The sequence below is a fragment of the Brachycentrus maculatus genome, unplaced genomic scaffold (genome assembly GCF_059751285.1).
Source record: "Brachycentrus maculatus isolate JH-2025_06_01 unplaced genomic scaffold, ASM5975128v1 h1tg000326l, whole genome shotgun sequence".
NCBI lineage: Eukaryota > Metazoa > Arthropoda > Insecta > Trichoptera > Brachycentridae > Brachycentrus > Brachycentrus maculatus.
Genome location: NW_028281075.1, coordinates 1803746 through 1828417, shown reverse-complemented (window position 1 = coordinate 1828417; position 24672 = coordinate 1803746). Strand labels below are relative to the sequence as shown.

At 31.7% G+C, this 24672-nt stretch overlaps 2 protein-coding genes and 1 long non-coding RNA gene across 5 annotated transcripts; 2 read left to right on the top strand and 1 right to left on the bottom strand.

Moving 5' to 3' along the window:
• Positions 1-1320: 1320 nt before the first annotated feature.
• Rim2 (replication in mitochondria 2) lies at positions 1321-13642 on the top strand. Its single transcript, XM_088268504.1, has 8 exons — positions 1321-1671; positions 4155-4266; positions 7615-7682; positions 8183-8361; positions 8904-9016; positions 9839-10082; positions 10803-10905; positions 11009-13642. The coding sequence occupies exons 1-8, from the start codon at positions 1631-1633 to the stop codon at positions 11127-11129; spliced, it is 981 nt and encodes a 326-aa protein (XP_088124630.1). The 5' UTR covers positions 1321-1630; the 3' UTR covers positions 11130-13642.
• Positions 13643-15577: 1935 nt separating this feature from the next.
• LOC148304246 (guided entry of tail-anchored proteins factor 1) lies at positions 15578-17543 on the bottom strand. The gene is made up of 2 exons (XM_088268505.1): positions 17427-17543; positions 15578-16065 (listed from the first exon to the last, which is right to left on the bottom strand). The coding sequence occupies exons 1-2, from the start codon at positions 17511-17513 to the stop codon at positions 15649-15651; spliced, it is 504 nt and encodes a 167-aa protein (XP_088124631.1). The 5' UTR covers positions 17514-17543; the 3' UTR covers positions 15578-15648.
• A 634-nt stretch (positions 17544-18177) lies between these two features.
• Positions 18178-23332, top strand: LOC148304245 (uncharacterized). Of its 3 annotated transcripts, none has more exons than XR_015838367.1 (5): positions 18178-18319; positions 20158-20346; positions 21045-21181; positions 21806-21961; positions 22346-23332. It is a non-coding gene; the product is annotated as an uncharacterized LOC148304245 (long non-coding RNA). The 3 variants fall into 3 exon arrangements; XR_015838368.1 differs by having other exon boundaries at positions 21070-21181; positions 22346-23330; XR_015838366.1 differs by lacking the exon at positions 21045-21181 and having other exon boundaries at positions 22346-23326.
• Positions 23333-24672: the final 1340 nt, after the last annotated feature.

The following is a 24672-nucleotide window of genomic DNA, read 5'->3' as shown; positions in this document are numbered from 1 at the left end:
TGGCGAGAGAATTATCCCTACACCTTTCGAAGTGGAGACATCGTATGGTATACGGATGGATTAAAAATAGATGGTCGGGCAGGCTCTGGAATCTTCGGCGTCCACCCCAGACAGAAAAAATCAACTTGTCTGGGAGAAAATGCCACTGTTTTTCAGGCTGAAATGAACGCAATCATGGAGTGCGCCCACATAAACCTATACCGATCATACTATAACAAAAATATCTACATCCTCTCGGACAGCCAGGCGGCGCTTAAGGCCCTAGGCTCCGTTGAGATAAGATCTAAACTAACGTATGAATGCATAGAGGCTAAACCGCCTGGGCGAGAGAAACGCGGTAAGGCTGGTTTGGGTGCCAGGGCATTGTGGTGTCATGGGCAACGAGGCTGCCGATAAACTTGCAAAAACTGGTGCTGAAAGGCCACCAATGGGCCCTGAGCCCATATGCGGACTGACACTCAGCACTATCAAGTTTAGTCTGAAAAACTGGGCCATGGACAAGAGCCAAGAGATCTGGTCCTCAGGGATGAAACATCCAAAGGAACTGATCACAGGGTACTCTCGGAAATTCAATACTCACAGAAGCTCTAAAGCTTAGCAAAAAAACAAATAAGGATCCTAACCAGGACCTGACAGGACACTGCAGACTGAGGAAACACATGACAAAAATTGGACTTCATGACTCCCCAGTATACAGATTTTGTATGGAGGATAATGAAACGCCAATCCACATTCTCTACAATTGTGACGCACTCGCTCGCAAACGAAGTCACATCCTTGGAGGACCTCTACTGGACCCCGAGAAGGTGAAGCTCCTACCAACAAGACAGGTCGTGAGTTACATGACTCATGTAGGTCTTGGCAGTGAGCTGTAATACAGAGGGAGGTCACAATAGACCTAATATGGTCGCAGTGACTTAAGGGATGCAAGATCCCTTGACCTCAAAAAAAAAGGCAAAGTAGGGTCCTTTCAGAAATTTTTATTAATGATATGAAATAATAAATAAAAATTTTAATGTATGCAAAAAAAAAAAATTTTTACTAAATTTCGCAATTCTGAAATATTGAAAAAAAAAAGTCTTAAACATAAAGCAATAATTATTATGATATTTGTTTACCTCAAAAACTTTCGTTAGGAAAATTTAGATCATTTCAGAATGGAAATTATTAATTTTCCTCATTTTCAAGATGAATACAAAAATAGTTCGTATGACCATGACGGAAAGGTCATAATTGCATGTTCTATTTTATTCATCTGCGCGAGTTAGTCTTGTGATTAGTACCAACTGCAAAATGTTAAGCCGTTCGCAATTCGCAGTTGTCCAAAATCTGAAAATCCGAGATCGACGATAATCTAAAATTGTGAGATACTACGCGCTGAAATTGAGTGTTGTAAAAAAAATAGTATTATCAATGTAAAAGTAACTACAAATATACGTTGGTTTTTCTTAAAAATGTACCGATTTAAGGAATCGAAAAAAATGCGGTGTTCGTGACTCTTATCACTGTTTGATTTGTTTACAACTCGTGCGTAAGCACTGCCGAATCGCTTATTGCGACACCGTGCATATTGTTTATTTATAGACCCGCTATTGCAATCATGTAATTGAAATATATTTGAAAAAAAAATATGTCACAAAGGGATGGCGCAATACATCTTTTCGCCGGAGGGTAAGAATGATTTTTGAATTCCCTCCTGTGTATCGAATCCTTATCTCTGTTATTTCACCAGAACTTGAGAAAATAACCTTCCATCATTTGCGCCGAAGTGTAAAGATGTTCTGTGTATGTCATGCCAAATGTCATCTATCAGGGACAAGATAGCCGAAAGTAATTATTTTCACAACGTATATATATTTTAATTATTGCAGAAAAACGATACTTTTGCCATGCTAAGAATTTATTGTAGAAATTTTAATCTTCCTTGAAAATTTTATGTATTTTTTGGAAAAAAATTGTGGTTTTTTATATGTGGGTAAGATTAATTAAATAATATCAAAACATCACAGGCTCGCTAAAATTACGTATATCAGTCTTCTTTTTTTAAATCACACATGCAGTTATTCCAGTATATTTTTATAAAATTTTATTTTAAAATTTGTAATTTATTTTTTAAATAATTTGTGTCAACGAATATTAATTCAACACATTAAATTTAATTTCTACTGTAAAACATTTGTGATCTAAATTGTTTTCAGAAAGGCTCCATATAACATGAGTAAAATCATGAAATTTTACAAAAATTAATAAAACACGAACTTGTTGGTACCATTATGCCAACCAGTTCCGACTAATACTCTATCTTCTTCAGGGATGGATAGGTATAATAGCTTCACTTGGCACAAGCGCCCAGGCATTTCCTTACAAGGGAGGGACAATAATATCCTCCTATTACTTTAGAAACATCCCTTTTCACAATGTGTTGTATAATTATCAAAATAGAAGGTAATGTCTATTTGTTGGCACATCTTTGGGATTAATATACGTACATATTTATTTTGAGCAGTTGAATGTGTATATAATCACATTTAGTCATATTTAAGTCTCGTCTGTATCATATTTATGCAATGTTATTGCCAAATAAATACACAAGTGGACTATTAATATGTTAAATAAATAGCTTTTCAAATGTGTTTCTATTTGTTTGCTACAATTTTAGTTGTTTATTTATCCATTCTCCTTATCATTCATCGTTCACTTTGTGTAACACCACTTTTAAAACAAAAATTATCCATTTAATATCTCAATTATTGATCTCTGTGTCTGGGTCTGCATAATTTTCATAGTAATGGATTATCTTACAAACTGACAGGCGCTGTGGCATAGTAGGGTAGATACTCGACTGGGTCTAGCGTCACAAGTTGGATTCCCACCAATTGCAAAATGGATTCAAGATAGATTTATTTTTAATTGGCCTGGGTGATTGTTATACATTTCCCATCCCTATTCTTCTGTCAACTGATTGTCTTTAATTAGTTTGTAACATTCTGTTAACACACATGAACTACTTCTTGTTTTAAAAAAAATAACTGAAATTGGGCATAATATGTTCATTTCAATTTGGATACGTTTATACATCTTCGGAGAGCGTAAACAATTCTTTACTACACACCAATCAATAACCACAAATAAAATAAAATTCTGTCATTTAAATCTTCAATAAAAAAATCCTTTCACAATTATTTTATAAAATTAGATGTTTATAAAATTTGTGTAATAATATTTTTCAAAAATAAGTATAATGCTATTAGTAGTAAGAGAGTTAGACTTTTCCATTCCATCGACTAGGTTTTTTAGCCTGAAAGATTTTTGTCAGAAGTCAGATCAGATCGAAACAAGTTGTTGTTTTTATTATTTTTTTATAATGATATATCAAAATTGTTTTAACGTTATCTTACACCTTAGTCTGTATAGTCAACTACTGAAATTCAATACAATTAACCATTTTATGCATTACTTTTCTCAGGTAGGCTAATAAAGTTAAGTAGTATTAGTATCGAGAGATGACCTTGAGAGAGGAAAGAAAACAAAAGTCCACAGTCCTGTTATGACAAATCACTCTTTTTGATTTAACAATATTAATTTTCTAATAATTAGTACGCTTGAGCAGTACCTAGAGTAATGATCCGCAAACAACACAAAAAGTTAATTAAAAAGGCAATAACGCACTATAAAGTACAAGGATTCCTCTTGCACATATTGTTTTTTGTAATGATTGGAAACGCTTTGGCATCAGATTGACCCAATCCAATTGATTATGGACAATGAGTTGCATAAACAACTGGACCATGCGAAGTAAAGCTGTCATATATTGGAAGCGGTAAATATTGCACAGGATAAGTTAAAACTCGTCTGGTGTACTTATCAATGGCTTATTATTATTTGCTTCCCAAGTAATTTCTGTTCAATATTGGAATACTTCGCTACTCTGATGCATTGTTTCACCCATTTGCACTTTTGTACCATCTTTCTTTTCCGCACTTCTAACGCATGTACCGTTCAGAATGCAATTAATGATAATAAAATATGTATGTGGATGATATTCTAATATCATCATTAACTTATTTAACAATATTCACTCTTTCCACGTTGGCAACAATTTATGGAACTCATCGCCGCCAATACAGAAAATAAAACCTAATGTGTTTGTACAGAGTGGCGGGAACTGCGGGAGCGGTGGTGACATGCCCCCTGGAGGTGGTCAAGACCCGGCTGCAGTCCTCTCGAGGAGTACCTGGGCCGATACCACGCACAACACATTCGCAGGTAATTTTCTCTATATTTTTCCTTCTAATATTTTAATGTATAAAGTGGTATACATGTGTGTTTATCCCCTTTTTATTTTTATCAAAGCAATTATGGTAATATTGTCATTTTGATCCTCTAACAACTCCATTAGTTAATCCATTTAGCTATCACTTATCGTACTTATTATATTTTTTTGAAACATACCTACATTGACTCTCTTACTGCCGTCACTACTCCACATATCTTTATCGCACACCATGTTATAAAACATTTTCACTGCTTGCCAATTTCTTACGGTTAAAAACAAAAAATGAAAATATTTTGTTTACTTTCAAAATAACAATACAACTTTTATAACTTAATTATAATGTAGACCTGTTTCGAAGCAATCAGCTTCTTACTCAAGACTAATTAATGCCCAAAATTATCTATGTCAAGCATGTCAAACTCGCAGCCCGCATGCGGCCCGCGGTTATATTTTTCATTATTTTAATTCTTCATTGAAATCATTTTCTTGTATGGGATCATATGATATTCTTTTACAAAATCATTAATTTGGATCTACTGTACCTTATGTGACTGTTTTTTATTATAGATTATTCACTTAAATTTAGATAAAAATGAAAATATGATTTTGAGTTTTTTATGTGGCCCGCCGGCGTACCCAATAAACCTTATGCGGCCCTCGATGCCTTTTGAGTTTGACACCTCTGATCTATGTAACAAAAAAAATCAAATATTAGTCAGCAGGGCTTGGGTAGGAATCTCAAATGCCTATTTCTTGTATTGATAGGCAGTTACAGACAAAGGAATATTTTGTAAGTTATAAAATTAGAAATCACAATTTTAGTGGTTGAAATATTGTTTATAAACATATTGTATTGTGGACCCCAATGTCTAAATAGGTTTTTTCCGCTCACATTTGACTAAAATTGGAATTCAAACCATCATCACCAAAAATATCTTCCATCTTATTTTATTATTTGAAATATCATTAAAAATTACAGCTGGATAGGAAACAAAATGAAGATATTTATAGCATATAAATACTTATCTTAATATTATACATTATTCTTATCTGTCACAGTGATGAGGTGTGGAATAGTACTAGTTGAGTATCCTTCCAAAATAATATAATTACTACACGCAATGTGTACAGCAGATAAAACTGCTTTTCTATATTTTAATAAGTCTTATCCCCAGTAAAAGTAAATAGTTGACCTTTTAACGTTCAATGTCAGATGAAATATCTTACGTAATTTAATTGGCACAAAACAAATGGCCACTGATTTACTGCATTGCAGCATTCTAATATTTATTAGAGTTATTTAAAAAAAAAATTGTTCAATTTTTCATGCATATCAATTACTCCTATATGTACATGTAAGGCTCAAAATGTAAATTCACAGGTTGTGGATTGAAACTAACATTTGTACTGAGTTGTTTGAGAAAAAAATAATTAATTGGGAAATATTTTAACCATTGTAAATAAAGATATATTGAAAACATAAAAATCCAATTTATCGATATTTGTTTCACATAGGAGGGGTCCATATGTGGATATGCACTATGTAAACAAATCTTCTGACCCCTATCCACACCAAATGGTACATTGCATCGTATAGACGTGGTATTATCTTGATCATTAATTAACTTGATGTAACATGAATGCAAGGTGATCAGTCCTGCGTTTAAGGTACCAGATAAAATAAGTCTATTTAACGTTTAATGATGGAAGACTATCGAGATAAAATTTTAGAAAGACCAGACGTAGATTTCTAGGTCAATGCAACTTGATTTAAAAAAAAAATATTATACTAAGTATATTTAAAATCTATTTATATTTTGCCATATTTTCTGATTTTTTTTCCTAGATAAGATTAATCATAATGTAGGTACTACATATATTTATGCTTAAATATTATTTTTTGACATCTCATCAAAGATGAAGAAGAATATGGAAGTCTGGGCATTTACGGGGCTGACGACCGTCATTGGCTGGTTTAAGTAATCACTTTACACACGTGTAACATTCACCAATTCTACCCATTATTGACAACCACACTACTCAAATTCTCGGAAGTTCTTTATACATGAACCAATTTAGAAACCTTGTTCTTGAATCACTAGAACTTCACTAGAGACATCTATTGGTGAGATGTAAAGAAGCTTTTTATTAAGCAGAAACTCTTATATTAGTATGTGAGGTCCGAATCCTGGATTATAATCACACACATGAGAAACGCCAGAAAATACCATTTTCATTTTTATTATTTAAGCTTATAATTTGACCAGATAATTTATTTACAACATTTTGAGTGTGTCCAAATACTTGTTCACAAAATCTGGATTATCTCCAAAACATTATGCCTAAACACGGAATATCCTATGAAAATATTGATCATGTGTATTTTTATAATTTTTTTAATATATTATATCATCTGTACTTTTGGAAGATGAAAACTCGAATTCTAAATATCTCAAATAAAGGGGACTCGCCTATTTATTTAACTGTGAAGATGCATCCCTAGATGGTGAAATGATAAATTCAATATAAAAACGTTAGTTCAGAATAACTATAAAAGTATTCTAACTACATCATGTATATTATTGTAGTTTTGTTTTATATCCTGGTCTGCTGCCATCTATTAGAAGCATTATCCTTATCTCGTGGATGTAATTAAGTTAGAAACATTTTGTTTATCAACATAATAATCTTTATAATCATACTGATTATTGTCATTCACTGTAATTGCCATAATCTATAATGACATTTGCCTTGGAAGTATGCAATATTGGCTAGGTATTTAGTTAGCACAATTGTATGTCAACACACACATGTAACTCATTACAGACATGCTAATGAATTAAACCAAGCCATACAATAGAAGGATGTGTTAAAAATTTCAATTTTATAACAATCTTTTATGGAAATATCAAAAATATGTAACATTACTGGGATTGGTTACACCTGATAAAATTATTATAATACATTGTGGTAATACTTTGATTAATGTAGTTAATCTTAAGTATCTAAACTAAACAAACATATATTTTAGTATGCCAATTTACCTGTATATTACATGTGGTGCATGAAATCAAAATAGCAATTTTAGATGAGATTAAAAAAAAAAATTAAATAAATGTTTTGCCATGTATGACAATATGATTACTCTTACATTTTTGACAATATTTTTCTGAAAATCTTGAATACTACCTGAATTGTTGACAATAAATTGGTCATTTTTATACTAGATATTTCATATGCATATTTATGAAATTGTGCCATTTACGAGTACCCTTTATACCTTGAAACAAATAATAATAAATAATTGGCTAAAACAGCAAATTATTTTGTTATTTCAGATGATGGCTAATGTGTCACGAAATGGCACCAAGTCATCTTCCAGAGTAAGCCTCATCCAATGTATAAGGTATGCAAAAGATACTAATAGACTCGGGTAATTAAATAGGGCAGTACATATTACAATTCATAAGGTTAAGTCTTGGAACATTCTAACTTATTTTGTGCAATTTCCTACCAGTTTAGAACTTTATTAGAATTATGTATTTAATTTTTGGAATTTATTTGAAATGTATTTTGGAATAATAATCCCCGAGTTGTTAAAAAAAAAAAAAACTTCAAGGAATGTAATTCAATAAATAATAGAGCTGAAGTGATATAGTTAAAATACAGTATTGAGCCTGTTCTATCCATTATAAAAATAAAACAAACAAAATAAAATTATTCCTTAGTTTAGAGAAATTACAACTGTTTGTTTTCTAAGATTTTTTTATTATTTAAATTTACCAAAGAATTTATAAAATATTAATTTATAAAAATGTTATTTTAAGATGACGATTTACAGAGCATAATATACTTTTTCCAATACATGCTTTTATTTAAATGTTAATTTACTTTATTTTATTCCAGGCACATTGTAGAGACTGAAGGGCCACGGGCACTGTTCAAGGGCCTGGGGCCCAACATAGTGGGAGTAGCTCCATCACGAGCAATATACTTCTGTACATACTCGAGAGCCAAAGCTTTGGCTAACAAGCACTTACAGCCGGACACTCCCCTAGTGCACATCACAGCCGCCTTTGCCGCTGGTAAACCCATATTTATTATCTCACAATTTTGTCTAATATTCAACAAATACAGGTTTATTTCTTTTAGAATAATTACAAAATCTCTCATAGAAATTATTATTTAACTTATTTTTTATTAATACTCGTAATTAAAGTATTCTTTAAGTATTAATTGATGCGGCAATAGTTTGTGAATGTTATCAATATAAAAACACCTGTTTTTTTATTATATATTGCGCATTAAAATACATTTTCACGTAAAATTTTTAATGTGAGCTCTATCTTATTAAAAAAGAAAATATTAGAAGAATTTATGTTAAAGAAAAAATCTGTGATCACTATATATTATTCTTCATATGAAATTCTGCATATTCTCTATGATCGCAAACAAGTAGCGTTCTGCTATTGCTACTAATGGATACATTCACTGTTTACAACTATCCATTCATTGTGGACAGTAGTGTTGCACACTACAAAGAGCGCATTTTAAAGTTCTATATGTTGGCTATTGTAGTGATGAAGTTCGAACCGAGATGATGTCAAGTTGTTTGTATTATGTCCAGGTTTCGTCGCCAGCACAACTACGAACCCGATATGGTTTGTAAAAACCCGACTACAACTAGATGGACAGGTTACTTCTGCCGGTCAATGTATAAAACGAATATACGCACAATCAGTTAGTATAATCATTTCTTTATTATTTGCTGAGGATGACACAAACTTATCATTTCTCCTTACCAGTTATATCAAGAATTCATTTTAATGATAAACAAATGGCTCAATCCAATTTATGTCACAATGTGTAAATTAATAACTAATAAAATAATAAAGTTATATAAAATAACTTTTGAAATGAAATAAATTTTATATGATCAATCACTTTACTACCTATTTATGTTTTAAATAATTTAAATATCTGAGAAAATTAGTAAAACTTTTATCAGTATACATGTCATGTTTCTATATATATAGATGTATTGCAGACACTATGCTGGTTTAAAATTAGCCTTAATGTTTTTTTTTGTAAATCAACAGGTACTGGAACTCACCTTTAATGTTGCGATATTAAACATGTAGTTAAATTAACATGAAATATATCGCACACTGAAATCAACACAGTTACTAAAAGAAAGCATATTTTTTTTCAGGAAAAAAATAAAAGAAAAAATATTTCGAATGTATAGAAATTTTGTTGTAGAGTGCATCAGTTATTTTTCAGCGGTTACCTGATAGGTGTCATTGTACTTTGTGACATACCATACCTCTTAACTTTTAAATTTTTATCATGCCATTTTGTATTTTTTTTGGAAATTTAAAGAAAGTATTAAATGTCAAACTGTAGATTTTGTTGTTCTATTGATAGATGGCATTATTCAATTATGTTTTGTTTTATTATAAAGTAATTGTCAAGTAAGTGTACAATATGGAGTCAGATTGAACTTCTGTTATGTTTATCTTTCTCTTTCTCATTTTGTGTTGACGGTTTGGTGTTTTGCAGGGAATATTAGGATTTTACAAAGGGATTAGCGCATCATACATAGGCATAAGCGAAACGGTGGTTCACTTTGTGTTGTACGAGGGCGTAAAGGCGCGGCTGGTGGAGGCGCGGCGGCGCAGGCAGGGGGCGGCGGGGGGAGGGGACCCCGACCACCCGGACCGTCGCCAGCCCAAGGACTTCCTGGAGTTCATGGCAGCCGGAGCTTTCTCCAAGACCGTCGCCTCGTGTATTGCTTATCCACACGGTTCGAACAAAATGCACTGACTACTAAATATCTATAATCATGGCTGATATGTTCCAAATACTTGCATACACCAGCTAACGGAGGCAAAACTAATGAGAAACTCATATTCTCCGACTGTTATCTGTGCTTGTATCACTCGCCCGAAGAATGGAACGGTTTGCAATTTGTAGGGCCAAAGTATTCATTATTAATGCAGACAAGTTAATCCAATTTTATTACTTGCGTATGAAAAGTTGCTGTAGTCGCCTTTAATGGTCAGCCAAAATGGTGGTCCATATTATGTGAAAATGAGTGATGTTTTATGCTCTACCTATGCCAAAAAAGATTAAGTGATAATTTCGTCGCCTTGTGCTCGCCCAAAGTGCTCATGTACAAAACTGATTAAAAAATACGGGAAAAGTAACTAAAATACAACATTTTGAGCATGTCCATATACTTGTTCACAAATCTGGGTTTTCTTCACTGTTAATACCCAGACTTACATATTTTTAATCATCTATGTTGAGATGTCAAAAATGTTACTAAAATACTTTTAAAAAAAAGTTATTTTTTGCTTAATCAAGCATCAAATTTGTTATCATTGAAAATTATTTTTATTAATATCATTATGATCTAAGCCAAGGTGCAATTATGAATTCTAACCGCTTAAATTTGGTTAAAGTTGGATGCCCTACCATTTAAATACATCAGTGATAAACATAATTTATTATGAACTTTCAGAAGTAGCACGCACTAGATTACGAGAGGAAGGTAACAAGTACCGCTCCTTCTGGCAGACTCTACACACTGTCTGGATCGAAGAAGGTCATCGTGGCGTGTACAGGTAACCGGGATATTACATTCTTATATCGTAAACCAACTGTTTAATTCTGAAACAAATGCAAGGCTCAGTGACAGAATTCAACTAAGAAATATTAAATATTCAGGGGGCTGGCGACGCAGTTGGTGCGGCAGATCCCTAACACGGCCATCATGATGGCCACGTACGAGGCCGTGGTGTACATCCTCACCGCGTACTGCAACACGTCCTTCTACGACAACACCTAGTATTAACTAATCACCCTTCTGCACCGTCAAGCCGGCTTACAATCAGTGATTTGCTCTTTGAGGGTAGTGATGCCATTGGTAAATGCTAACTGTATAAGTCTAGTATTTTTTAATCATTGTGAAATGTAGTTCTAAGATTAACATTTACGTCTTTTTCGATGTGAAAATTTTGTATTTTACTATTTAAATAGTTGTTTTAGAAGCATTTTCCTTATAGTCATACAAGTTAGGAATTGAAGTGATAGTCCTAGTTGGGAGTGGTCATTTTGGACCAACTTCTACAGCATGTGATAGGTAACTACGGTGCTATCAGCAATAAAACACAAAAGTGTATGTTATTCAGGAGAATATTAAACTGAAATCACTTATCATGTATTTCTTTTATTTCAATTAGCCTTAATGATTACAACAACGAAGAAAAACTCGACTGAAGTATCTAAGAATACAGTATTCTCAATTTACTGGGATGGATTGTGAAAAAAATATTGGGTAAACAGCTTTTTACCATAATTAGAATATACACGATTTTGAATTTTCACAGGAGGCCAGAGATGCACATATTCTCAAATCTTCAATTTCTCTAGGGCAATACTTAGCCCCTATTATATGACAGCTCATATGAATTCAATACAGGGTTAACATTTGTTTTTCAAAACAACACAAGTGTCAACTGTTGTTTTTGATTGCTGCAGTATTTAAAATATTTAAATTGGAAATTGTACTTTTCTAAAAACATGTTTATGGATTTTTTTAAAAACATTACAGTTATTCCGATTAAAAAGTAATCCCAGTAAACAGAGATTTTACTGTACTTAGTTTCATTTTTATAAATGTTTTTATTTTACATGTACACTTATCATTTAAAAACATGATTTTTGTGTAGTTTCGAGATAATCAATTACAGCTGCTTATTTAAGCGTACACATAAATTATAATTTTGAAAATTGTAAGTTCATTGTAAATTAGCAATTATAAAAAAGCGAAATTACCAGAAGCCAGCAAACTCAGTTCAAAGGCACTTTGTGTGTTGTTTATTCTCAATAAAGTTTTTTTTTTTATCACTAAATTTTTAATTTTCTGTCTTTAGTAAAAAATCATAATATTTTTTTTTTATATAATTTTGTCTGCATTAGAAAAAAAATATTTTAATAAAATGTGATCAAACATCTTTTGAAGCTGATGACTCATTGCCTCATAAAACATAGTATACTTTTTTTTTTAAATATCTGACATCTTTTCAATGTTAATTGTCACCAATTTTAAAGCTCACATGTATATTGGAGAATAAAAGAATTTAATCCTTGATATTGAGAGCTGCGAAATTTTTGCGACAAGGCAAGAATGGATCTAAAATAATGTCCCATTCATCCAATGTTTATTAAGAAAAGTAAGGAAAACCAGCATTTGTCCCAAATAAACAGAACAATATAATTGATTCAAATATCCAAAAGTTCTTTAAAAAAATGTTTTATGAGTCCTCTCTATCTACAAAAAAAAAATTGCATTCATAATTCATCAAAAGTGTGAAAAGTGCTGTTTCTCAAACATGCATATAACCTTAGGGTGACCTTTATCTAACACATTACATTCCTTAATAGCCGCACTTGCAAATCAATTTTTTATTCAGAGAAAAGAGATTAATCTAATTTAAATAATGTCTCACTTGATATTCTACTAAGGCACACATTACCATTGAATTCTGCAGGTGATTTTCACCAGTCTTTGAATGACAATCAAGTAACAAATCGCACTTACTCGATCTAATCAGAGTCTAAGGTTTTCTGATGCTTCTATGTAATACATCAGGCGAAGCTAGTCTCTGGATTGCTCTTGCATATTTCTTCTGACAGAACTATATATCTCTGGTCAGTCAGTGTTTAGGATACTCACAGAAGTGCTTAAAGAATAAAAAACCAAGGCAAGGTTACAAGTAACAGCTGAAAAAACATGTTTTCCTGAGACATACATTTTTTATACTTCTGTATGAGGATAATTATTTAATTGTGTACTAAAAATAGGCCATATTCTTTCATTATAAATACATAATTTGTCACCAATTTCTCATTATTATTTGAAATAACGCTTCTTTGATGAATGCTCATACGTGTAAATGATTTACTGCTAAATGACTGATAGTTGCTGTGCTAATATATATGTATGTATGCATACATATATACTAGTTTAGACCTTAGACAAGCTTGTAAAAATGTTCCTCAAGTGTTTTATCATTTGAATGCTCTATATATTTGCCAAAATTTATTGTAATAAACAAACTACATTTTGGAAACAATACTTTTTGTTAGGTTTTATACAAAAAACAGTGAACTCAAATTCGACTAAAAATTAAAATAAGTATTAGGTTATTTTGAGAACAACATAAATCTTATAAACACAAGTAAAATCCGACTGTCCCGAGAAAAATGTTGTATAAATTTGGTAGATGCTGATGAGTTCTTGAATTTTTTTTATATGTCTCATGTGTTCAAAACCGTACTGCTGTTTTTAGAAAAAAATATTTTATATTAGACATGTATATATTCCTAATGCTTATGTTTTATTTGTTAATTATTGTATCGAATAATAAATCTTCATTAATTATACGAAGGCGAGGTAATCAGTCCCGCTCTCCGGATTATTGGATCTAGGGGGTGAATATATTTAATATATTATTAGATTAAAACCAAAATTTTTAGCTTTTCCACTTTATTTTTATTTGACCAGCGACCGGGTTTCGTCGTTACCGACATCATCAGACTGGTACGTCGGTAACGACGAAACCCGGTCGCTGGTCAAATAAAAATAAAAAAAGCTAAAAATATTGGTTTTAATCTAATAATATATTAAAAATGCAATTCCATCACGAAGTGTCAGTGGATAATATGAATATATTTGATAAAATACAGGTAACGTAAGTGAAGATATCGCTGCAATATGGAAAAGAAAATGGGGAATAAATAGCAATAATAGCTAGGGCACTTTGGGTTGCCTAACCGCATCCATATAAGCCATGCGAGTACCTTGAGGTATATTATAACAATACAAGGCACAAGTTTACCCGAAATGCAAACATATTTCACAATCAATTCCATTTATAGCTTCATCATCTGCACATGTGTTTTTCAACAAAAATATCACATTTAATTTATTTCTCATGTTTAATATGAATGTTTTTTTTGAGCTTGTTAAGAGATTTCTAAAAATCTTGGTATGAAATTAATTCTTTTAAAAGGCCTTTCATTCTTTAATACGTCGAATTGCAAAAGGCTACTAATCTACTAATTAATTGTAAACAAAAACATATAAGAAAATAAAATAAAAGAACCAACCAAAAATCAGGTTGTAATTTCAGTGCCTACATTACTTTCAATGCCAATATATTATGAATTACATAAGGTATAATGGTACAGTTTAACAGATTTATTTTTTCAGTTTACACTTAGCACAATTTCTATAGAACGCATAAAATATAATGTGTAAGTTTTCGAAATAAAATGGTTTTTTGTTTTAACTTATAGCAGTAATTGTATCAAGCACAAAGCAAAAAAAATATTTTGTCAAAAACTAATCGGCTGTCCAAACTTAAAACACAGTAAGGGATATTTTTTGTAGTACGTTTTTTTTGCATTTTTGGACTAAGTAGAATCTACTGTCCAAAAATGCAAAAAAACGTACTACGAAAAAAATGTCCGTTACTGTGTTTTGAGTTTGACAGCCATAATGATATAGCAGGTCATTCAAGTTATGGCTTTCTAAAGTACTTTTTAATATACTGATCTAATCCTGTGACAATCTTAAATTGTAATTATTATTTATTGTACACACTTCGTAAATGGATAAAATAATACAATCAAATAAATTTTGGGCATGAGAAAGGTATTACAAGTGAAATAATTACTTCCTGTACATGTAACAAGCGACTGTTGCGCTACTCAAAAAAGGCGCATCTCCATGCGGATGTCCATAAAGATGGACTTAGTGGTGATAAACATATCTGCTAGACGTATGACAGTCCCTTGTTTTGTGTGAGGGGTCTTAGCCACATTTTCACAACTCATCATAGTTAACATAGACCTTAGGGTGCAGATGAATAGATATTTGATTTTGCTATCTTTGTTATATGTAATCCTATATTATTTTAAGCTTGTCTATAAATATGCGAGTAAATCATTAAAACCTGAAAGCCAAAGAAAATCACTATATTTACACAATGTTATCTCATGTAGCCATTTTTCGAGCTATTTTCGGTTTGCATAGGTATTATTTACTAGATTATTGAGGTGATTTGGAAGGCCTTAAGTGTCTTAGTTGGCTGTTACATATTTAGATATTTAATGCAACAAATTTAATATGTAGCTATAAATTAATTTATTTAAGCATTGAAAATATTTACTTAGGATGTGTTGTTATTTGAATTTAAGCCATTTTTATTATGTTTACAATAAACAATGTTTCAGCAAAAGATTTTTTTATTTTTACATTTGCGATATAAATAAAGCACATATATAAAGTTTCACTCGTGTCAGATCATTTGGGATAGTGAAGATAGAGAAATTCTACTTATGATGACCCAGGCGTGAGGAGAAATGGAATTAGAAACATGGCTCGGGTAACTGAACAAGTTCTGGAAGGGAAACGTTTTACTGTCTAGCACCATGAGGGGAGTGTATCGGTGCCAGAAGGCAATGGTGAAAATTGCCAACACTAGCACAGACTGCAGTCCGTAAGTCACGATTAGTTTGGTCTTAACATTACTGATTTTCCTGTTCTGAACGCATTCATTGTGTGCATCTTCTAACTTGTTGATTCTCCTTTGTAATTTTGAATGTGCTGCAAAATTATTTTTTATAGAAATCATTCGCTGTTCGGCTTTCAGATGAGACATTTCTGTATATAACTTCTTTTCTTCATTACATGGTCTAAAGAAGCACATCCAGATCTGGAAATATTAATGGTTCTATTTATAAGAGTCAAGAGGTCAATAAACAGTGCGCTGTTATGAACTCTTTAGGCCTAGAAAATATTAAGCGAACCGCATCGGTTTTATGTTTGAATATTTAAAATTCATTATAATACAGGCTCATTCATTTTGTGGTTTCAAGTTGAAAGCGCTGGCATTTGACGTCTGTCAAACTCAGCTGTCATCTGAAGTGTCATTATATTAGTTGAATGTTTACCATTTACAATAATGGATCGCTTAACAAACGAGTTGAAATTATTAAAACTTACTACAAAGGTGGAGATTCAAACGTAGCCACTTTTCGCGCATTATACGCGCTGATTATGGTCGTCATAATCGACCAACTACGCAAACAATCGGTAAAATTGTGAAGATTTTTGAAGAGAGTGGAAGCGTTACTGATGTTGTAAGTTTGTCGTAATGCCGTTACTGATGTTTGGTGTGCTCTATAGTCGAAAGGTGTCATTGCCCGTATTTCCTCGAAAACGCCAATGGGCAGACGGTTAGTCAATTCGGAGCGATATGGTCGAATGATAAATGATTTTTTTGGCCGGTGATTGAAGGTCATGACTTGGACAATGTGGTTTCCACAAAACGGGGCAACAAGCCACACGACACAACCAATTATGGCTTTATTGCGTGAAAAGTTTCCTGGTCGCGTAATTTCAACGTCAACGTCAACGTCAATTGGCAACGTCAATTGGCCACCAAGATCATGCGATTTGACACCGTTATAATTTTTTCTGTGGAGCTATGCAAAAGACCGTGTTTATTCGAATAAGTCCTGAGCTCTAGACACATTCAAAACCAATATTATTTAAAGTATGGCCGAGAAACCGCCCGAAATGTGCGAAAAATTGGTTAAAAATGACCTCAAAAGAGTCGCGTGCATCGAATCTTCCCGAGGTGCCATTTGAAAGATATTGTTTTTCACACTTAATAGTAAAGTCCAATGTTTATAATGAAATAAAATTTTCGTAAATAATGTATCGCTTTGGGTGGTTTATTTAGCTTTTCTTTCGAAACTGGAAAATGAATGACCCTGTATATCTTTCTGTAATGTAAAATTAAATTGTTAAAAAATATCATTTATCCTTGACGACTTTAAAATAAGGTTTTTAATGTGCCTGGTAAGATAGAATAGAAATTAAGATATTTGAAAAAGTATATGAGGTACATTAATATTTATTAAAAAAGTATATATATTAAGTATTTACTCCATAGCTATGTAAAGTTGAAACGTGAAGTATTGTAAAATTTATATAAAAATTAAGTTTCAGCAACAAGAGTATCATAAGATCTTTTGCTATAAAACTCGATTCTACAATGATAATACTTACAGGTTTCAGTAATACTGGTAAGAGGGTACTTATTAAACTCAAAAATGTGAGAAGTAACAATAAAACAAATTGTATGTCAGAAATCATTTCTAAAATTCAGGGAAATATTTTCAGGTTAAAAAAACATTCCGGATGACACTTCATAGATTAGAAAAACCACAAACTACTAGTTAAAACCATAAAGATCAAATAAATTCGTAGAAGTAGGTATGTAGCAGGATCGGTTTACGTGCTTACCACCTTCCTACTGTAACCGATACCGAATATTGGCCCTACAGAAAGGTGGGATCAAAAACTGTCATAACTAACAACCCATCATGTCGCTTCCTCGCAGGGGTAGGCAGAGAGAATAGAACGTCACACCACTCTGTCTTTGCAAACATTTTTCGCCTCTTCTACGTTCATGCATCTCCTCATAAATACCTGCCGATAATTTCGACTCCTAACCTGACCGCTCTCAAGTATTTGGCATACCTGATCGTACCAAGTTTTTCTCGTTCTTCCTCTGCTCCTTTTTCCAACTACATTTGCCTCATCAATTTGTTTTACCGTTCTTATCAAAAACTGAAAATATTTTATCCCACAACAAGTGCCCTTTCGAAAATAGCGCTGCATAAATTATTCAAAATTATAATTACTGATGTACGATTCCGTCAAAAATATTACTTCAGTAGGTACCTACAGGAGCTCAATGTTTCTGATCGTCTTTTCTATGATTGAAGTTGACAGCCTGTGGTAGAATGACAGATTTGTCAGATTTTGAACAAATTGCTGATGCGAGAAAAGAATCAATACAAATTGTTATTCCCTGAAAAACGATTTGATTCTTTGATGGCAATATTAATATTGTAATACAATGGAAAATAAATACATTTTATGCAAGCGTCCGGCAGGTAACTCTTTTTAAAACTTTAATTGGTCTTTGTTTAATAAATTGCACAAAAAATAACCTCATACATAGATTATAAAGTCCCAATAAACTGCAATGGAAACTATACTGTGAAGAGCTCTCGTTTTTTATGGAGGAAGTTTTTGACACCTGAATTCGCCCTTGCATAGCGCTTGCGACTCTTATCAAAAACATTATTTTCATGATTTCTCTGCTGCAGCCATCCCGGAAATTCTCAAAAAATACAGCTCATCATTCACCCTACCCCCAACAGCATCCTAGTATCAAAATGTACAAAGGATACTAACTTATTTAACTACTACTACTGCCATTACGCCATTTCACCCTAGGGGTTGGCAGAGAAGATGGAACCCCACACTCTTCTGTCCTGACATACTCTCACTTCACATCCATACTACATCCATCTAGTCATACATGCCTTCCGATTATGCAGACTTTTTATTTATTTATTTAAACTTCATGTACAGAAAATAAATAAGTACCTACATTGGCGGGCTTATTGCTAAAAAGCAATATCTTCCACCAACCAAAAACAGACTAGTGATATTGATCAAAATGTTTGATATCATACACATGGCTGTTTGCAATCAGAGGGTTGATAGTACTTGAACATTTAAAAAAACATAAATTACAAATTGATAATAATAATATGGAAAGCAAAGGAAAAAGGGAGTTTAGGGAAGGAGGTAGAGGGAACTAAGGAACTAAGGGAGGAAGTAAGGGTTCTAAAGAAAAATAGTCATGTCTCAGACGCTTCTCAAAAGTTATTATTATAAAATTATAAATTCCTTTTATTTTTTGACCTACACTATGCACCATCATATAAATTTTCAGTCCTATTTTTGCCCAGAGGATAGATAGTACTTGAACATTTAAAAAAACGTAATTTACAAATTAACATAAATTACAAAAGATGATAATGAGGAGGGCAAAGGAAAGAGGGAGTTTAAGGAAAGAGGTAGAGGGAAAAACTTAGGGTGGAGGTTTGATGGACAGTTGGGATTCTAATGATAAATAGTAATGTCTCAGACGTTTTTCACCACCTATTAAGAAAATTAAAAGAGGAAAAAATCTAACAATAAATCCTCGTTGTTCAACTAACAGATTAGAATTTACAAAGTGCTTTGCTTATTTACTAAAATGTGTTGAATAAAAATACCAAAATCTACAAAAAGTACTTAACTTACATTATGTACACTCACAATACTAATACAATATAGAATATTTAAAGAAAACGATCATGTAAAAATATCTCTCCCGATCAATTTTTGTAACAAATGGTAATCTCTATTTAAATGAGTGATAATTAGGATTAATTCTTTATCCATATTTGTTCTTAAATTTTAATACAGCTAGCCCATGGTCAATTTTTTTTTACATACAATCAAAGATATGTTTGCGACTCGATTTTGATCATAAACTACCTTATATAGGTATATTAAAAATAATTGATTTAAAATTAGAAATTGGTCTCTGAGAGCATATACGGTTTTAGGTGTTATAAATTTCACTATGGCATTTTGAACATTTACAAAAAAAGTATTTATAATATGTTTTATCTCTGCTCAGTATTAAGAAAGATATTATAAAGATAATAATAAAAATCTTGTAATGCATTTAGCTTGATATTACTACCAAATCTTACATAAATATTCTATGTTCGCCGTATATTATATTCATACATATGCCATATACAATTTACTTACCTTATGAATATTGACAAATCTTTTTGTAAATAATATATTTAGTCATTTGTTTTCATAGTTATTCTATTAATGTACATGTAATAATAAATAAGCATATAATTTTGTGATTCTACAGGAGACATTGATTCAATGGAAAGTCTTATTAGCAACTCAGTTCAAAATCTATGTAAGGTGACATCCAAAGATGGTATCGAGGTATACTCGGGGTATATTGATGGAGTTGAGAACTTTTCCAAATTCCTAAATAACTTGAATGCTCTAGGAATATATTTTTATACTCGAAGAAGTCGGTCGTGCAAGTCTAGTAAGTTTATTTTTAAATATTTTTGTAATGTTAACTACCAGTACTTAGACACTTAACAATTAATTTTGCTTTGATTTGCTGCTATTGTCCTTTTCCTCCTTTCAAACCACAGTGCCTACTGTTCCTTTTTTATTTCTACATACCAGTTGTGTCCTTCACCCCAAGCTTCTACACTTATATCATCTACATCCTATTAAATAAATTCTTCTTAGATCCAAGAGTACAAGTTGGGATGTATCACAGGTGCCCCCTACTATTCATCCTTATGCTATAATATAGTATTTTTACTCACTATCTCATTCTGATGCAGTGCCCTATGCACCATTGAGTGCGGGTAAGGGTCATTAAAGGCCTTTTGGAAATGGTCAAGAAAATAACAAAAGCTGGTTTTTCTCTTTAGCTATTTGAAAAACCTTTTCTATTTCAATAAAGTGCGTCCAAAGAAAATACGAGACTTGCTAGATTTATGTGACATTAAACTTCATAAGTCTGCTTCTATTGAGTAGTGTTTAGCGCAATAGACTACTGTGCTGGAGGTCTAGGGTTTGATTCTCAGGAGGCTCAAAATAAATATTAGTGATTTTTCACTCTAATTTAATATTGTTATATTTATCCCTTATCTAATATTTTTCTGGACTGGTACCTGAAGCGCAGGACTAATTATCTTTTCTTTGTGTGTATATTACTCTAATTTTCAGCTTTGCCCTTATTTATCTCTGATAGGAAGGATTCTGACATCAATATTCCATTCATGGGTTCACCATTTAAAATCCTGAAAACAAATTACATGATGTGTTGTCAAGACGGTAATTATAATCCCAAGTCGCCAGATGCTGTAAGTTTAAATGTTTATCACTAGATTACAATTTGCTTTGTGAAATTTTGCTGTATCAGTCATGTCGTTTTTAATCTACTAGTTTGTACACTTGATACCCATATCGCTCACTCCTTTCAACAACGTCATATGTACTATATCCCAGTGAAAGCGGCATATTTTTAGCTTAATATTTACCCGCTACAGGGCAGAAAGTGTTGTTTTTACATTTTGAAGAAAAGGTATTGTTAATTTAAAAAAAAAAATATATTCAATATTTTTTAAATGGAAAAAAAAGGTTTTATCTAAAAAGATCTGTTGCACAGTAAAAAGTTCAATAAGTGGCTTGATATGTATTTTGAATACATTGTATTATATTTTTAAACTTTAAAACGATATCCTGTAAAATCAAGTTTTTTGATATATCGCTCACTCCTTTCAAGAACGTCATAAATCAAAAATCGTCAAGGGTTTAACCCTTTGGCTACCAGGACTTTTGGAGTTACTATGCTAGAAATACTGCGAAAAATAAATAAATAATTCAAATGTAAAATATATAGATAATTAAAAAAAAACAAACAAATGAATGGCAATTTTTCCATGTATTTTTTTTCATTGTTAAAAATTATTTATTGATTGTTTCAGGAAAAACAACCGAGAAAAAGAATTAGGATTTCTCTTAATCCTACAAAAAAGATTGGATGTCCAGCCTACATGATAGTGAAATCAATAATTGTATTTGAAGATGATATTTATAAGATTACAGAAACATGTAAAGGTCGTTCCCTAAAAAAACACAAGGTAATTATGTATTTATATAACAAATCTTGTTTATAACACTCCCTATTGTCTTTAGATAGTGTTTTAAATTTCCAAACCATAAATAATTTCAATAAAAATTAACAAAAATCACAAATTGTAAGAATTCAATTCTATGAATCATTCCAATAAAAGGATAGAAAAAAATATTATGTAATGGTGGATGTTTTTGCGGAATAAAAGCTTTTATTTACATGATGAAATCTGAATACGTTATTTGTTACAAAAAAATCTTAGCGTTTCATTCAAATACTTTTGTCATCTTGGTGGTTTTATTGTGATTTTTTTTTATATTTTGCGTAATAAAATAAACTTTTATGCAAATTTAATTAACTGTTATTTATAAAATTAATTTATAAATTTTAGGTTCTGGAAAAACTTAATAAAGATTTGGGTTCTTCTTCTCCGCCTGTCGGAACACTTCGCTACGTTTTGCTCATATCTCCAGATTCTGACCACACCCATCCAGCCATAACCACTAGTATAAACCAGACCCTTCACCCGCAACTACAAGATGAAATATATAAATTGGCGGATCAAAATATTTGTTCTCTCAGTAAAGTGAAATCCCATCTTGATGATGTGGTCAAAAAAATGTTTAGTGGTCGAAATAATCCAAAGCCAAATATTTCAAATAAAACATTTTATCCTTCAGAGAAAATTATCTTTTATCATTTAAACCGAGCTCTTTTAAAAAGAAATAGTAAGCATAAACCTAACATTGTTGAATATGAACTAAAAAACGGGCATTATCAAGAAATTGTTTCCAAAGTTTTGTCTAATGTATATCCACTAAAAAAAAATTATGACCAACCAGATAAGTGGAGTGACTGTCGTAAATCACTAATAAACATGATCAATTATACATATGCAAAACATAGCGAAGAAAGCACTAAAAAAATTATGAATGCTCTCAAAAAGTTGGAACGTGAAATGAAGATCTCTGCACAAAATATTAAAATTATTTCCCCGTTAAAATCCCTCGAGGAAGATTCTTCAAAACAAAATGGTGATGAAAATTCCCAGCAGTGTGAAACAATACCTGATGTGTCTCATAACATCACATTGAATATGACTAAACAACATCCAGATACAGATGGCATTGATATGATGTGCACAGAGAATGCATCAAAATCCGATTACAATAGTATGGCCAGCTGTGAATTGGAAGAGAAGATTGAGTTTGGTGAATATTATATTATTGAAGTATCAGAAAATATATAAATGAAAATAAACTCTTGTGAAACTACTGTTTTTAGTTACTTTTTTACATACATACAGTGAAACCCCTATTTAACGTTTTTTAACCCCTAAAGCAATGATTAAAAAATAAACTGGAAAGAAAAACACCTTTTTTTTAATGTTTTTTTTACTGACATATCGCTCACTCTTTTCAAGAACGTCATAAATCAAAAATTGTCAATTTTCAGTTGTGCATGTTTTCGGAATGCCCAAAAAATGTACTATATCCCAGTAAAAGAGGCATATTTTTAACTTAATATTTACCCGCTACAAGGCAGAAAATGTTGTTTTTGCATTTTGAAGAAAAGGTATTGTTTAATTATTTTTTTTAATATACTAAATATTTTCCGAATGGAGAAAAAATCTTCAGGTTTTACCTAAAAAGACCTGTTGCACAGTAAAAAGTTCAATAAGTGGCTTGATATTTATTTTTAATACATTGTGTTATATTTTTAAACTTTAAAAAGTTCTCCTGGAAAATCAAGTTTTTTGATTTATGACGTTCTTGAAAGGAGTGAGCGATATATATCCTCTATAAAAGCCATTTCTGGGCAAAAATAGGACTGAAAAATAATATAGTGATGCATAGTGGGGTCAAAAAATAAAAGGAATTCATAATTTTATAATAACATAATAATAACTTAATTTATTATTAGATTAAAACCAATATTTTTAGCTTTTCCACTTTTTTATTTGACCAGTGACCGGGTTTCGTCGTTACCGACATCATCAGACTGGTACCGACATCATCAGACAATGGTACCGTTACCGACATCATCAGACTGATGATGTCGGTAACGACGAAACCCGGTCGCTGGTCAAATAAAAAAGTGGAAAAGCTAAAAATATTGGTTTTAATCTAATAATAAATTAAAAATGCAATTCCATCACGAAGTGTCAGTGGATAATATAAATCTATTAATAATAATAACTTTTAAGAAGCGTCTGAGACATTACTATTTATATTTAGAATCCTAACTGTCCATCAAACCTCCTCCTTCAGTTTTCCCTTTACCTCCTTCCCTAAACTCCTTTTTCCTTTGCCTTCTTTGTCATCATCAATTTGTAATTTATGTTTTTTTTAATGTTCAAGTACTATCTACCCTCTGATTGCAACAGCTTTATATGATATCAGACGTTTTGATCAATATCACTAGTCTGTTTTTGGTTGGTTGGAAAATATTGCCTTTTAGCAATAAACCCGCCAATGTACTTATTTCTTTTCTGTACATGAAGCTTAAATAAAAATAAATAAATAATGACTTATAAACGCAAATGCAAACTACATATGATAAAAAAATTAAAACCAACAACAATTCATCATCAATACATCATGATTGATCCAAACGCATTGCAAAAAAAAAACATTTTAATTTAATATATTTTTGTATAAATCATGCGGATGAGATATTTTGCATACAAAAATCTGAATGGTGGAAACGTTCCAAATC